Source organism: Macaca thibetana, chromosome 2 (assembly GCF_024542745.1).
Source record: "Macaca thibetana thibetana isolate TM-01 chromosome 2, ASM2454274v1, whole genome shotgun sequence".
Lineage (NCBI taxonomy): Eukaryota > Metazoa > Chordata > Mammalia > Primates > Cercopithecidae > Macaca > Macaca thibetana.
This window is the reverse complement of record NC_065579.1, coordinates 150,778,827-150,796,035: the sequence shown is the minus strand read 5'-3', so window position 1 is coordinate 150,796,035 and position 17,209 is coordinate 150,778,827. Positions and strand designations below refer to the sequence as shown.

Sequence of the window (17,209 nt, the reverse complement as noted above, 5' to 3'; positions counted from 1 at the left end):
TTCCTTACCCTGGGGATTCAGTAACTGATAAAAAGAGACATGTCTTGCCTTCATGGAGCTTACAGTTCTAGTGGAGAAGAAAAACATTTAAAATACCGATTTACAATTTATTTATTTATTTTTATTTTTTATATATTTTTGAGATGGAGTCTCATTCTGTCGCCCAGGCTGGAGTGCAGTGGTATGATCTCGGCTCACTGCAGCCTCCCCATGCCGGGCTCAAGTGATTCTCCTGCCTCAGCCTCCTATCTGGGATTATAGGCACCCGCCACCATATATGGCTAATTTTTATATTTTTAGTAGAGATGGGGTTTCACCATGTTGGTCAGGCTGGTCTCAAATTTCTAACCTCAAGTGATCTGCCCACTTTGGCTTCCCAAAGTGCTGGGATTAGAGGCGTGAGCCACTATGCCCAGCTTTATTTACAATTTAAACACAAATAAGTTCAAGTATAAAGAACTGTGAAGCCAGGCATGGTGGTATGTGCCTGTAGTCACAACTTCTCAGGAGGCTGAGGCAGGAGGACTGCTTGAGGCTAGGAGTTTGAGCTTTATTGTTCTTTATATCCCAGCACAATGTTCAATAAAATCTGAGGAATGAAGAAGAGGCTAGAACTATAAGCAACTGGGAAAAGCCTAAATCCACAAAGGGCCAGGGTGGACATGGGAGAAGGAGGTGGAGGAATATGAGATGGAAAAAGAAGGAGGCAGCCTCAGTGGCAAAAATCTAAGTTGGGCCAGCAAGGGCAACCCATGCATATTTTAGAGGGAAAAAGAGGCAAAGGCAAAGTGGATGGTGAAGCTAAAGGAGGAAAGAGTCCACCTAAGGAAATTTGGAAGTCATCCTTCAAGAACAGAATGAGGCTGGGCATGGTGGCTCACACCTGTAATCCCAGCACTTTGGGAGGCTGAGGTGGGTGGATCAAGAGGTCAGGAGTTCAAGACCAGCCTGATCAACATGGTGAAACCCCGTCTCTACTAAAAATACAAAAATTAGCTGGGCGTGGTGGCACGTGCACCTGTAATTCCAGCTACTCAGGAGGCTGAGGCAGGAGAATCACTTGAACCCCAGAGGCGGAGGTAGTGGTGAGCTGAGATCACGCCAAGCCAAGATCACACCACTACACTCCAGCCTGGGCGACAGAGTGAGACTCCATATGTGTGTGTGTGTGTGTGTGTGTGTGTGTGTGTGTGTGTGTGTGTGTGTGTGTGTGTATATATATATATAAAAGAATGAGACCAAGTAACTTTCCAGCTAACTCTTGTACACTACATGAGTAAGGCTGCTTCTGCCAAGGCAGTTTCGAACACGTGACTATTTTACAGCAAAGAGCCTGGTGGGGCAAAAAAAAAAATAATATTCCTCTCTATCACATTTATATTGTTAACTCTAATGAGTCAGAAAAGGACAAAAACTCAGAGCATTTTAAGATTCTGTCTAGATTTTAAAAAATACGGCATATACCCCTAGAAAATGAAGAGTCACTGGGGAGTTTCAGAGGCTGAAAAGCATTTATAAGGAACATAAATGGGAAATATAATTGTGGGTCCTTCAGATGGGTAGACAAGTTACATAAAGGAAGACAGTCGAAAGAAATAAGAAGAGCCATGACAAACATGCAGGAGGAACACAATAATTTTAAACTCAGCCAGTATAGACATGGACTTAAAACTTCACCAACGTGAAGATAAAAGGAATCTGAGATCTGTCCCTGAAAAAGGGCAGTGGCAACAAAAGATGGCACAGGGGCATTTCCTACGAATTCAAGGTGGCCCAAGAATCCTGGTGTCAGTGGCACCTCCAGAGCTGCATTAGTGGTCATCAGGGCTACTCTTCTCCCTTAAAGCTCGGGACAGGGGGTCATTGTCCCTTCTGCTGTCACAGTCTAGGTGACCCGCTGGCTGGCTCTCTCTGTCTCTTACATAGTCAGAGCCTTGGTCTGCACCGCAGTGGTTTCATGCGGGTGAAGATAGCAGGAGCTGTGGCACTGAGAGGTGGCTGGGGGCACGGGGGAGGTGTGCTTGGACCATCTGGGAGGGGAGACCCAGGCAGATGGCTCCAGCCCAGTCAGTTTTCAGCAGCCCTCCAGGTGATTCTGATGCATGCTGAAGTTTGAGAATCACTGTACTAGGTGGAATATATCACATATGTAACTAAATCCCTCCTTGCTACTCCAAGAGTGGTCTGTGGACCAGCAGCATGGCATCAACTAGAGGCTGGAAGTACAGACTCCCAGGCTCTGCTCCAGACCTGTGGAATCAGCATCTGCATATCAACCAGATTCGCCAGGTGATTTCTGTGCACATGCATTTGCACTAACCAATCCTGTAAGGTGGGTGATCCATCTGAGGTCTGGATCTCCTCTGGGGGCTGCCAGTTTGGCTTTCCCTGGGCTCCTGAGCTTATGTCCTTAAAGTTAACCCTTTATTACCTGCAGTGACTCTCTGGTCCTTGAAGTGTCAAAGGCCTTCTCAGACTGAGACCACTGGGGCTGGGGCACACCCACCATTTGGGCACTCACTCTACATCATGTCCGAGGCTCACTGTGTGGATGTGTGATGACCCCAGGACTACTCACCACCTGTTAGTCTGTTCTCACATTGTTACAAAGAAATACCTGAGGCTAGGTAATTTACATAGACAAGAGGTTTATTTGGCTCTTGGTTCTGCAGGCTGTACAAGAAGCATGGCACCAACATCTGCTCTTGGTGAGGGCCTTGGGAAGCTTACAATCATGGAGGAAAGTGAAGCAGGAGCAGAAATGTCAGATGACAAGAGAGGGAGAAAGACAGAGAACGGAGAGGTCCCAGACTCTTTTAAACAACCAGATCTCACGTGAACTAACTGAGCGAGAACTCACTCATCACCAAGGGGATGGTATTAAGCCATTCACGGGGGATCCACCCCCATGATCTAATCACCTCCCACCAGGCCCCACCTCCAACCTTGGGAATCACATTTCAACAAGAGACTTGGAGGGAACAAACATCCAAACCATATCAACACCTGTTCATCCATGTGGCTTTCTCTTTTTGTTCTGTGTAAACCTTGTTTATTCCTATTCAGGTGGCAGCTTCTAGAACTGCGCTGTTCAAAACAGTAGCTGTTAGCCACTTGTGGCTACTAAGCACTTGCCATTATAGCTGGTCTGACGTGAGGTGCGCTATAAGTGTAAAATACATCCCAGATGTTGAAGAATGCAAGATATCTCATTAACAATTTTTATATTGATTATACATTGAAATGGTAATATTTTGGATTTAATAGGTTAAATAAAGTATTTTATTAAAATGAGTTTTACCTGATATCTGAACATGTGGCTACTAGTAAACTTAAGATTACACAACACTGGGCAATACGGTGAAAACCCATCTTTAAAAAAATAAATACATAAGGCCTGGCACGGTGGCTCACACCTGTAACCCCAGCACTTTGGGAGGCTGAGGTAGGCGGATCACAAGGTCAGGAGAGTTCAAGACCAGCTTGGCCAACCTGGTGAGGCCCCATCTCTACTAAAAGTACAAAAATAGCCAGGCGTGATAGCACACACCTGTAATCCCAGCTACTTGGGAGGCTAACACAGAAGAATTGCTTGAACCCAGGAGGCAGAGGTTGAAGTGAGCCAAGATCGTGTCAACCGTGTCACAGCTCTCCAGCCTGGATGACGCAGCAAGACTCTGTCTCGGAAAAATAAATAAATAAATACATACATACATACATACACATAAATTAGCCCAGTGTGGTGGTGCATGCCTGTAGTCCCAGCTACTTGGGAGCCTGAAGTGGGAGGATCGCTTGAGCCCAGGAGGTCGAGGCTGCAGTGAGCTGAGATTACACCACTGCACTCTAGTCTGAGCAACAGAGCGACACCTTGTCTCAAAAAAAAAAAAAAGTTTCTATATATGGCTCACATTAAATCTCTACAGGACAGGTCTGTGGTCTTCCACTGGAGAAGAAGTTCTCAGAGGGCAGGTACCATGTCTCCCCTGCTCTGCACCAAGCCTCATGACCTGCCCTCTGGAGGTGGGCAAGTGTCAGAGCTGGCTTCAGAGAGGCTTCCAGGGGCTCAGACCACAGTTCATTTCCATCATGTAAGGCCCTGATGAAGGCATAGCTCTCATCAAGGCACTCATTCTCTTGGGGGATCCTGAATGTTTCTTGGGCCTGATCACCAAATTGAAAGTCAGATGAGGAATCTTTCTCTCTTGCAGATTTCCCTTTATAAGTAGCTCTAAGGATGCAAATGCCAGTTCAAATAATGATGAAGCTACCACTTTCTGGGTGCTATTTGCTACTAGCTGTGCTTATCCTTATACCACACTGTGGGGCAGCCATGAACTCCAAGGCACAGAAAAGGAAGTAAGGCTTAGGAAGGTTAATTTCTCCATAGTTAGAAATTAGTAGAGCTAAAATTCAATCCAAGACCATTTGACTTTCTTTCCATTGCTCAACACTGCCTCCTAAACTTGACCACTAAAGGATTACAAAACTCCACATGTGAATTACACTCTGAATTCCTGGACCTCTGCTCACTCCAAGTAAGAAGCATAGCACAGAGAGCTGGAGGGAAGGCAGGTGGGCTGCTAGTTTTCCTTTGTAAAGGGTTGGGCTAGCCTGGCACAGCCAACAACTTATCCATGGCAGAAGGGCCCAGAGTGGACTCTTTCAGGACTAGGTCTTTGGGGTGGCCCCAAATCACACATGAGCTTAAAACCGGCCTTGCTGCAGAAGCAGAATGTACATAGGACTCACACACATTTAAAGAGCTGCATCCTTTAGGCTGTTCTCTATCTCCTAGAGTTAGAAGACTGAAAGCATCTCACATTTTATGTCTTAATTTTATTTTGATTAACTGTATTTCAATTTTAATTTGAGGGCCTGAGTCTCCCCAGATGAAAACCAAAGGGGAGGGGAGGGGTTGAGAGCCTTGGCCTGCTCTCCATCCTTTACAGCCCTCAGCCTGATTCCCTTTCCCCTGCCCTGAGTACTATGAGCTACTAAACATTTCCCCGCTTGATCGTGACATCAGATCTCACTTCCTGAATAGTGGGGACTGAAGAAAAGGTTTTCATATTATCTAGGTTTTATATGTTTCCCCTGCATTCCTAATAGACTCCAGTCCTCCCTTAATGTGGATCACAGAAAACAAGGGCTAGTCCAGGTTGTAGAGACCACCAAAGTCAAACCCTTTATCCTGCAGAAAGACAGGTGCAGAGGTTTAGAGTCATGTATCTCATTGGCACAAACTCATAACTCAGTGCTCCTTCAGTTTCCCTAGCTCTAAACAGGAACTCAGAAGAGGGAACAGGGTAATTTTTATTTGTAGGTGTCAACACAAAGTTCAGGCACTGAAAGGGGGTTCATGTAGGGGAAAGCACAGCACCAGGATGGCAGAGCTGAGGTCCATCCTGAGGCTTTGAGCAGGGGTCACTTTCCATCTGGAATGCCCCAGCCACAAGCACTCAAAGGTCATTAGAGTAAGTGAGTCACTCAGTTAAAGAATTTAAGGAAAGCATCCAAACTATGCATGCTCCGCTCTGTGAAACAGCCTGTTGGCCCTTCTGTGGTGTGGGGAAACAGGGAAAACAGGGCAAAGGGTGGCCATTGGCCCAGGCGCACCTCACCCCCTTCTGGAACCTTCCCTGACTACCTTAATTCTCCATCTAGTGTCCCCTGAAAGCCAGATTGGGAGGACAGTCTTCTGAAAGAGGAGAAATGAGTCTGAGCCTTGATTTATAAACTTCCAGGCTTAGAAAGGCCGGGAAGGGTCAAGGGAACCTTGTGTTACTTCTGATGGGCTGACAGACCCCATGTCCTTCCTCATATAAAAGGCTTTAAATATCAGCCAGGAGCCTGAACTAGAGATATTCTTTCCAGTGGAGTGGCTTCAGCATGGCAGAAGGACACACTAGTAGCAAAAAAACATTTTACTTATGGTCCAATGCTTCTCCTGGAAGTTTTAAAGTTAACAGAATTTTTTAAAGTACAGAGCAGGGAAAAAGACAAGAATATTAGGTTGGTGCAAAAGTAATGTGGCTTTTGCAATTACTTTTAACTAATATGTTAACACATTGATGTGTTTACTTCCTACATATTTTTCTGAGCTACATCATTTTTAATAATGAGCATGTATTATTTCATAATGACGCTAAAGATGATGTTAATTATGATAAACATTGTTCATTCATTCCTCAAATATTTCAGTATCTACCATGTGCCAGGAAGCTTTCTAGATGTTGGAGATAAGGCAAGGAGCAGAGAAAGTCCATCTCCTCCTAAATTTTCCATTTAGTGGTGCGGGATGAAGGAGACACTGCAGTGTGAGATGGTGATACGTCCTAAAAGAAAAACCTCGAGTGGGGTGAGAGGATGGAGAATCATAGGGCTGGGATGGTCAGGAAAGGGCCTCCAAGAAGCGGACATCTGAGCACAGACCTGAAGGATGTGAAGGGAATGTCAGGTGAAGGGCTGAGGGAAGGGCTCTTCCTTTACAGAAGGAACAGCGAGGGTGAAGGCCCTGTAGCCTTGCTCAAAGAAGGGCCAGAGGCGGGTGTGACCACAGTGTGCTGAGCAGGCGCAGAGTGATAGAAGATGGGTCTGAGAGCTAGGGAGGGGCCAGATTGGGTGGGGCTCTGTAAGACCATCCTAAGGAGTCCGATTTCAGCTGCAGTGTGAGAGGAAGCCAGGGGAGGGCTCAAGCAGGAGACAGGTGATACCTAGTTTGACAAACATTGTCTCCTGGATGCCTCCCTTGTTCGCAGGGACCACATCTCTCCCATTAGATTGGAAGGTCCTGAGTTCAGGGATGGGGTGTGTTTTCTCTTGTCAGTTCCTCCATCCTTCAAGAGAGGGCTAAGGCAGGAGCTGCAGGCCTTGGGGAAACTGAGAGCTCAGCTCCCTCCTGGACTCAGGCCTCCTGGAACTCACCTTCTACTGTCAACTCCACTGTCACCTGGCGAGCACCACTGCCATTGGTGGCTTCACAGGTATACTTTCCCCTGTCCTCCTCGTGGACAGCATGAATCACTAGGCTGAAGGTCCCCCGGATGCCGCAGTCCAGCAGAAAGCGGCCCCCACTGGTGATGGGTTGCCCGTTTCTGTGCCACGTCACCTGGGGCTCTGGGTAACCCCGGACCTTCAAGAAAAAGAAGAAAGGGTAAGAGCCTGTATTTCATGAGTACTCTCTCTGTGTCAGGTATTGTTCGAGTGCTTTACATGTGTTAACTCATTTAATCCTCATAACACCCCCATTTCATCCTCATTTTACAGATAAGGAAATCAAGGTACAGAGAGTTTTGGCAATTTCCCAAGGTCTCAAAGGTAGAAGGTGGCAAAGTCAGGCATCCTGGCTCCAGAGCCCACTACACAAATGACTCTCAAGCCCAGTAGCATTTTAGAATCATCCAGGGGAGCTTAAAAAAAACACTAGTGCCCAGGCCCCACCTTAGACCGATTAGATTAGAATCCCAGGGGGCGAGGACTGAGTGTAGGGATTCTAGACCAGTGCCTCTCACGCTAACATGCTAATAAATCACTTGGTGATCCTGTTAAAATGCATATTCTGCTTCTACAGGTCCGGGCTGTGGCCTGAGATTCTGCAGTTGGGACAAGCTCACGGATGCTAATGATGTTGCTGGTCCCTGGAACTCACCTTGAGAAGCAAGGTTCAGGCCCTGCACTGCCCAGCACGGTAGCCACTGGCCACAGGTAGCGATGGAGCACTCAAAATGTGCCCAGTGAGACTGAGTTGCACTGTAAGTGTGCATTACACACTGGGTTTCAAAGACAATACAAAAAAGGTCAAAATACCTCAATAATTAAAAATATTGATTAGATGTTGAAAAGCAGTATTTTTGATATGTTGAATTAAATGTATGAGGATTCATTTCACTTGTTTCTACTTTTTAATGTGGTCACTGGAAAAGTTACAACTACACCCAGGCCTTGTGATATTCCTGTGGGGTAGTGCTGCTCTAGACCACTCACCTTTCTCTAACTGTTGTTAGCAGCTGACATTTGCTGAGAGCTAATGCTAAGTGTTCAGCACTTCTGTAAGTACTTGGCTCATCTGAGTTTCCTTTTTTTTTTTTTTTTTTTTTTTTTTGAGATGGAGTCTTGCTCTGTTGCCCAGGCTGGAGTGCAGTGGTGCAATCATCTGAGTTTCACAGCAACCCAATCAGAGAAAAGACATCTCTCAAAAGAGGGGAAAATGCAGAGATAAATTCAAAGGAAATAATTCACTTTGAGTTTTAGAGAAAAGAAGTTCCCCAAGGGCCTTCAAACACCTGAAACTCAGTAGACTCTTCAGAATTAACGCATCTTTGGAGGAGCAGGGTTCAGAATAGCTCACTAATGCAGAGCCAAGGACCCAGAATTGAGGATTTTAGCACTGGAAAATAGAAGGCAACATAGGAGCTTCCTGAGAACAAAGTTGTTTGCATTACGAAATGGTGGTAGTAACAGTTTTTATCCATGTATCCACTTCAAGAAAAGAGAGAATGAAAATGGATGAAGCAAAACCAAAATTCACTGAATGACCCCAAGATTGCATTTACAAAGAAAGGCTTCACTGATCTGCAGCAATAATCCTCCTCCCACCCCTCTGCAAGGTCACAGAGTCATGCTATATTGACGCATGTGCACACAGGCCTGGACATCCAAATACTGTCTCTTCCCTAAGCATACTAAGGGAGGAAAGAGCTATGCTAAAAAGTGTCAGTCGTTGTCTTTGGACTGTGCTCAGTTTCCTTCCCAGGTGTTCAGCCCCTAGCCCACCCTTAGACCAGATTCTCAGTAACCAGGATGCAGATTGCTTCCTAAGGAAGGAAGCCTTGAATAACAGGGAAAACTCCCAAAGTGAACAATCCCTCTTTGATTATTCCATATAGTCACCCCTCAGTGCCAGTTTGTGAATCTCACAAGACTGCCTTTCAAGCTTCAGTGAAAAAGAAACAATAATAAAACTCCAAATCAATATCGTCCATCTTATTTACAATGTCTGGAAACAAAAATATATCCCTTTCCTATCAAAATTTAAACTATACTCATGACAGAGACTGAGTACTTTGGAGGAAATCCTGAGACTCTGGAGTGGATTCCCCAAAAGACATGTGAACAACGCCTAAAGCCACTGCAGCCTCACCAAAACAAGTGTTCCAGACCTTAGGCTGAAGGGTTGAAGGAGACCGCATCCATCGGGATACACAGGGTCTCAGCCACTGTAATATAAAATGGTGTGTTAACAGCTGTTGTCTCTGGTTGGTTAGGATTGTGGGTGTCCTCCTCTTTTCTTTTTAGTTAACTATTAGTTTCTGAGAGTTCTGCAATAGTACACCTGGCCTTTGCAAAACAGAAAAAAGAATTGTACTTAAAAAATACTTTTCTTTTATATCAGTGTGCTGTATAATGAATGTATATAGCACATTCATTAATTTATTGAGGGCCTCAAGGAATTTAAATCTAGCAGTGGAAATAAAAGAACTATGCAAATAAATGTTATGCATGTTTGAAGGTGACAGAGGTCATGCACCCATATAAAATGTCATCTTGCGGCCCTAAAGGCAGAAACGTTCAAGCAGGGGAACATCAGACAACAATTACACTGTTAAAAGCATTCTTCTCATGTGAAACCCTTTCCTACAGAAGGAAGGCCCTCAGGACTCTGCATACAGTGAATCTGCAAACCATCATTGTCTTCTCCTGCACTCCATTAGGCAGGGCTGGTCTACCGTCAGAAGATGATCACACGCAGCCTCCTATCAGCTTCAGAGAACAGGAGTGCCAAGCACCTAGGAGGAGGTAAATCATTAACTGCGCAAAAGGCATCCTGGCATTCCATTAGTAAGCACACTGGCCCCCTGCAGCAGGGCCAGCTCTGGTGGCTCACTGGGCTCTGGGGCATCAATGATTAACTGGGGACATTGCAAACGTTCCAGACCTCAGGGACACGATCCCTCTGTCTCTTTCTCTTTTCCTCTCACTTTCTACACATACCCCAAGCTTACCTCTGAAATGCCCTCTTAAAATAAATATTTAGGGATTTGAAAATATGCTGAAACTGGCATCACTTAAGAAAGTTGCAGTTCACTATGATACTTTTATAGCACATTGGACCTGAAGCAAAGGCAGGAATTTTTGTGACCTTTTCAGTTCCAAGGTCTGAATGATTTGCAACTTTAATACCTGCCCTCCCAATATGGAAAATCAATCCATGTTTACTGTCTGCCGCTACCCTGGGCTTCTGGGTGGTGAAGGAATAAGCCTGGGTTCACATCCTTGGGATGCATGACAACAGCCCTGCCCTCCCAGCTTGCCTTATCTGCTGTCATCACAGGCCTTCCACCAAGAAGTCACAGCAGGGATTTGTACAGTCAGGATCTTCATCGAGAGCACAGTAAAAACCCTTTGATCACACAGTTTTCAGAGGGCTGCCATGTATAGACTCTTACCTGACTCTTGCAGCTATGAGGGAGATGTCTTTGGTTTAGATACACAGAAGCAGAACCTCAGACAGGGCTTCAGAGACCGCTGCCTGCAAGCCCTCACCACACTCACAGCAGCTGGGGATGGGCCTAATGAAGGCGCACGGGTGGGGCACCAACAATGTCCACAACAGCTCGCAAAGCCAGTCATATTACTGGGCCCTTGCAGCCTAGAAAAGAGGCCTGGAGAATTAGATGGTTTGCCATGATCACACATGGCGGCTTAAATGGCAGATTGGAGACCATAATTTTGGTTTCCAGGTCGAGTGGTTGTCTCCATGCCTCATCGCAAATTCATGTTTTTTGTGAGATAAGTTCTGTAGAACCAAAAGTATTAACAAGCGTCTATCTCCAAGAGACCCTAAATCCCTTATAGGTTAAAGCAATAGCTGCTCCCCACTTTTGGAAAGTGTCAAATGGTTCACCAAAGTTATAATCACACCATAAGCAAGTCTTGGGCTACTCCCTTGGATTCGCAGTAGGACAGGATTGGTGCCTGCCAGGTGTGTACCTAAGACACCCCTAGGAGAGTCAATGTGGTACAGAGAGGCTAGCATGCAAGCCAGGGCCTGGCACACTCTGGGCCTGGCTTGGTGTCCCAGCTTTCTTGGGTTGTAATTCCTTCCTTTTATTAAGGAGGGAATTGCCTTTGATATCTAAGTTTCCTTCCATCTCTGAAGTATTATGGTTTTAAATGGTGACCCACTTAGCTTCTTAGGGAAGATTCTTTCCTTTCCCCTGCATTCTCCTCTGTGTCCAACCCATAGCCTTAGTACCCTCTAATCCTTCATATGAGAAAACCAAGTAACCACAAGAAGAAATGCTCACGAACATGAATAGACAGCCCTGAGTTTTCACCACAATGAGTTTTGGAAATGGCCCCAAAGAGGGTCACTCTAAGGAGAGAATCGTATTCTTGCCACAGTAACCACATTTAATTGGAGGTTGTGTTCTCGAACAAAAGCCGGTATCAAATAAATCAAGGGCATAACCAACAACTTGTCATAAAAATAAAGATATAGTCACCATAACCCCTATAATAATTTTAAATAGTAAAACTGTGCTCCAGCTTCATAAAATGTCCTTAAAACCCTTTATGGCCTCAAAAGGCCTTTAAAAGGAATGAGGGCTCATTCTGTGCTTGCTGAAGGTTGAGGAGAAAGCTGAGCTGCAGGCAGGCAGCAGGCAGCCGCTTGGCCGCTGCATTCTACCTGCCTGTCTCACTTGAGAGGCAGTTTCCAGAACCTGGTGCTGCCTTGAGATTTACTTAATGACTAAAAGCAAAACATCTGTTGGAGCACTAAGTGTTTTGGTTTTGCTCTGATGTATATTAAGGGCTTTCAACTTATCTCCAGTTGCTTAGGACAGGCTACCATAGCCTGGGCTCAAAGCAGTGGCAGATCCTTTGTCCCCATAGCCCCTCCAAGACTCAAAGCCACATATCCATCTTCTCAAGCTTGGAGAGTAGCAGGAAGGGGGTGACTGTGCTGATTCTGCAGATCTGCTGCATGTCTTTTGCGTCTGGCAGGGCCTGGTACAGTGCACACACTACAAACCCACACAGCTGCAGGGCACAGCTGCCGTGGGCCAACTGCAGACAGGTCAGATGAGTAGGAAGAAGGAACTGAGGCTCTACCCATGTCAGGGATGGAGGAAGACCAGGAAGGAGAGAAAGCAGGATTGAGCTGAGGCCAGGGAGAAAACAGACTGCCCAGCAGGGCACTGGGGATTGGGAAGATGCACCAAGAAGATATGAGCAGTGAGCTGAAGAATCTTTAGGGCTGGGAACAACAGACCCAAGGGGCTGTCAATGAATATTTACTTGATTATTAAGTAACTGAATGGATGCTGGGAAAGGCTGGACCTGGAGGAGGGGACATTAAGGAACTCTTCTGGATGGACATCTCCCGTAAGCTGAGAAAGTCTCATTCTGCAACACTGTCTATGTATTCATGATTGCTGCCTGCCTGTAGCACATTACTCTGAACTTCTTACCCTGTTACAAGTGTTGTTCCTCCTATGACAAAAGACTAGAAGAGGACTGCTGACTAAAAACTGAAAAATAGCAGGAAATAAAACCAATGGTGCTGAGGGATTCACTGAAGAAGAATCTATCTTCTTCTGCCCCATCTGCAAGTATAAGCTCACTCAGATAATAAATGGACATGGTTGCACAAAAAAAAAAAAAAAAGGGAAAACATTAACACCCCAAACAAATCAGACCACAGAAAAAGTCTATAAAACTTACCTCATGGGTATGTTATGAGGGTGAACAGTGAAGGGTGAGCCAGGGGCATGGCATGACCAAGCTTCGGAGCCTGCGTCTGTGTCAGCAACTGGCACCCAGCCCCATAAGCAGGCAGGCACTTAATTAAGGCTTTGAATAATCCCATTGCCAACAGTCAAAAGCCTTAACTGAACCCACAGAACCCATCAGGAAGAGATCATACCAGCTAAAAACAGCAATTAGTGAGAGGCTTAAACTGCTGGGCACTCCCCACCCCAAGCCCAACTTGTAAACCAGTGAGGACAGAAGTGCTTCCGTGGAAATTAAACCAGCATGCAGAGAATCGTTCCTCTGAATGGCTCAGCAAATGCCATGTGGGTCTCCAGGGACAGACGCTCAAAGTCTCTTTCTCTGTGATCAGCCACTCTCACTTCCTATGGCATGCTTTCTTATCCTATGACCCGAGACATAGGAATCCCTGCACCTCGACATCTGCAAAGCTGATGACTTGCTTCTGTCACTGAAAACACAAGGCAAGTTATAGCTCTGTAGCTGGGGGTTACAATTCAAGCCCTTGTGGACCGCTTAATCAAAGGTTGCTTTTATCTAGACCAACCTTATCAACACATGCAACTTTTTGATTCCCTTTTCAGGATATAAGCATCTAAAACCCTTTCGAGAAGCCCAACAAAGACACAGATTTTTATTTTTTATTTTTTTTCTGAGACAGGTTCTCACTCTGTTGCCCAGGCTAGAGTGCAGTGGCACAATCAGCTCATTGCAGCCTTGAACTCCTGGGCTCAGGTGATTCTCCTATCTCAACAACCTCCCAACTGGCAGGGACTACAGGCATATGCCACTATGCCCAGCTACTTTTTTGTACATTTGTAGACATGGGGTTTTTCCATGTTGCCCAGGCTGGTCTTGAACTCCTGGGCTCAAAAGATCTGCCTGCGTTGGCCTCCCAAAGTGCTAGGATTATAGGTGTGAGCCACTGTGCCCGGCCAAAGACATAGAATTTTAAGTGTAATGGGCAACCTCTCACGTTGATACTTTCCTTATTCCCTTAAATGCATTGTTTTCCCCTAAATGCATTTCATAGCAAAACAGGTCTCCTTCTGGTTTAACTCCCAGCCCTTCTGGGACAGTTGTGGGGCTCCAGCCTCTCCGGAACCTCTACACAAAACTTTGGGATTCTGGCTGTACTCTCTCTCGCCATGGGTCTCCACGGATACCGTGTCTTCAGCTGGAGGAGCAAGCCCAGGAGATCACTCTTCTGTGGCAGCTCTCCAGTTTCTGCTACCAAACTGAGATGCACTCTCAGACATATTAAGTATTAATGAGAGGCATGTGGCATTGCAGAGGTTTAACAAATTAATGCTGTGGTTTGGCATGGTTTTGATTTGCTAGGCTCTCCTGCCTGCCAGTGTAAGCAGCATTTCTCTCCTTTGGAGGAAGTGCCCCCTCCCTTTCCATCTATTATGTGTGAGACCCAGTGGGGATGCCAATTGGTAAAATGCCTCCTGGCTAAAGCACTTGGTCTCAAACAATGGGCATATGTTCCAAGCCAGTCAATGAGAGATCTTCCCTACAATTTTATCTTTGAATATTGAGAGACCAAAGCTCTTTTCACAGAGACCCAAAACTCGTAAGATATAAGACTTAGGTTATCTGCAGTCATTTTCTCCCAACCCCCATTATCCATTTTCTTGCCTCCTCCCAAAAGGCGGAAGCCATCTGCAGAATAAGAGCTGATATATACAGTGAAGAGAAGAAATGGAGACAGAGTTGACAGAGTTGTAGTAGACTCTGGACCCACTCAGGTATATGAGACAATACATCTCTTTTGCTTAACCCAGCTGGAGTTTCTGTCACCTGCAAAAAAATGTCCCACCTACTTACTTCAAGAAGGTATATGGCCTTTGGAGTCAGACAGATCTACGTGCGGATGTGGGCTGTATCAATCATCAGCTGCCCGACATTGAGCATGTTACTTATTTGGCTCTGAGTTTACGTAACTGCAAAGTGGGGATGATACCAGAATCTACTTCCATGGAGATGTATGTATGTATGTATGTATGTATGTATGTATGTATGAGACAGAGTTTTGCTCTTGTTGTCCAGGCTGGAGTGCAATGGCACAATCTCGGTTCATGGCAATCTCTGCCTCCCGGGTTCAAGTGACTCTCCTGCCTCAGCCTCCCGAGTAGCTGTGATTACAGGCATGCACCAGCACACCTGGCTAATTTTGTATTTTTAGTTGAGACGGGGTTTCTCCATGTTGGTCAGGCTGGTCTTGAACTCTCGACCTCAGGTGATCCACCCGCCTTGGCCTCCCAAAGTGCTGGGATTACAGGTGTGAGCCATCACGCCCAGCTGAGAAGTTTACAGTTAAATGAGATAGCACATGTACAATACCACATTAATAGATTCTAAAGGTTAGACTCTTCCTCTCTTCTTTTCTTCAAAGTCAATAATTTTTTTTTTTTTTTATAATGAGGTACCCTAAACTCCATTTCACTCCCAGCTTTGTTAATGGCATGAAACTACTTCTGCCCTAAGAAATATCAGAACATATAAACTTCTGGGCTTGGTATACCTCATGTTACACAACTTGTATTCTTAGAGACAACTTCAAGGCATCACACTCTTAACTAGGTAAAAATCTAACACTTTAACTGAGAACATTCTGCTCTGGTTGAATTGGCTTATTATTTTTATTTAAAGACCGAAACCCAATTTGAAAAGTGATCCTTGTTTTTATGTATTATTAAAAAACACATTTTAAAACAAATATCCAGTCTGCAGTTCTACTGTGCCATTACTCCACTCCCAAAATACCATTTGAGCCTTGGAGACAGAGACCATCCCCTGGATTTCTGCCTCACTGACTAATGCAGCCCTGGAATTTCAAGAAGGATGGGTGAGTGTCAGGAAATAAATCTGGATAATAAATCTGAAATTTTTAGCCAGTCATGATTGGACCTGGAGAGAGGGAGAGACATACTTCACTGGCAGTAAGGATGGAGCAGAGGGCGGCTCCCCGAACAACACAGAGACTATTACCCCTCCATGAAGACTCAGACACTGACCACAGATTGTTCTGTCTTATTTTCTGACAATTTCTGTTTAAAAGCAGGGGTGGGCAAAAGTGACCTGAGGTTCTCAACACCCTGAGAACATCATGACTTGGCTTCCTTGGCTTTGTTTCAGAATTTCTGGTCTCTGCAGCCTGTCTGTGTGACCCAACACCTGCTCCACGTTGGGTCGGAATCCACCACACAAAGCATGCATTCTGCTCAGACTCTCCCAGGTGGCAGCTGTGAGGGACGGAGTGGAGCAGGTGGGGCTATGAAAGCAGGATCTTTTATGCCACCTGCATCCACATGGCCAGGAGAGCATCTCTGTGACTCTGTTGGAAAATACCTGGCACAAGTGGCAGACGCAGCCTCATGAAAATGTCCCTTTAAGCTCGAATGTCTGCCCCATGTCCCGAGCTGCCCAAAGGCATCATGATTTGCATAGAGAATCATGTCAGAGAAGGAATCAAAAGTTGTTCCTCATGCCATGTTAGTGTCTGACTGGTCGTTAGGCTAAAAAAACAGATCTTTATTAAGACATTTTTATTCTCGACCAGACGTGGTGGCTTACGCCCGTAATCCCAGCACTTTGGGAGGTCGAGGCAGGTGGATTGCCTGAGGTCAGGAATTTGAGACTAGCCTGGTCAACATGGTGAAACCTCGTCTCTACTAAAAATACAAAAAATCAGCTGGGCGTGGTGGTGGGCGCCTGTAATCCCAGCTACTCAGGAGGCTGAGGCAGGAGAATCACTTGAACCCGGGAGGCGGAGGGTTGCAGTGAGCCAAGATCACGCCATTGCACTCCAGCCTGGGCAACAAAAGCGAAACTCCGCCTCAAATAATATATATATTTTTATTCTCACCAAAACACCCATACACGGTTAAAAACGTGAATTGGTACTATAAGTCATAAGAACGCAGGCTGCCCTCCCACTCCCATTTCTACTTCCTTGAGGGCAATCACCTTCAACGCTTTTAGTCATTTCTTCTGATATTTCTTCCATTATTCCTAAACAACAGTCTTACACAACTACTAGTTTATTCTCTTTTCTTTTTTTTTTTTTTTCTTTTTTGGAGATGGGGTCTCACTTTGTCACCTAGGCTGGAGTGCAGTGGCAGATCTTGGCTCACTGCAACCTCTTCCTCCCATGCTCAAGCGATCCTCCCACCAGAGCCTCCCAAGTAGCTGGGACCACAGACACATGCCACCATGCCTGGCTAATTTTTCATATTTTTGGTAAAGATGGGATTTCGCCATGTTGCCCAGGCTGGTCTCGAACTCCTGGGCTCAAGCGATCCGCCCATCTCGACCTCCCAGAGTTGCTGGGATTACAGGTGTGAGCCACCGCACCTGGCCTACTTTATTCTTTTTATTTTTATGCATTATCTCTGCTACGGTTTGAGTGTTTTTGTCCCCTCTA

The 17,209-nt window shown here is 45.6% G+C and overlaps 1 protein-coding gene across 5 annotated transcripts in view; it reads right to left on the bottom strand.

Annotated features, from left to right (window-relative positions):
• The window catches only part of MYLK (myosin light chain kinase), a 220,829-nt gene that overhangs the window by 132,213 nt on the left and 71,407 nt on the right, over positions 1 to 17,209 (bottom strand). For all 5 annotated transcript variants that reach the window (XM_050781565.1, XM_050781570.1, XM_050781566.1 and 2 more), the window contains exon 3: positions 6,928 to 7,135. In XM_050781565.1, coding sequence (XP_050637522.1) covers positions 6,928 to 7,135 — 208 coding nt within the window. The remainder of the gene's footprint in view (positions 1 to 6,927; positions 7,136 to 17,209) is intronic.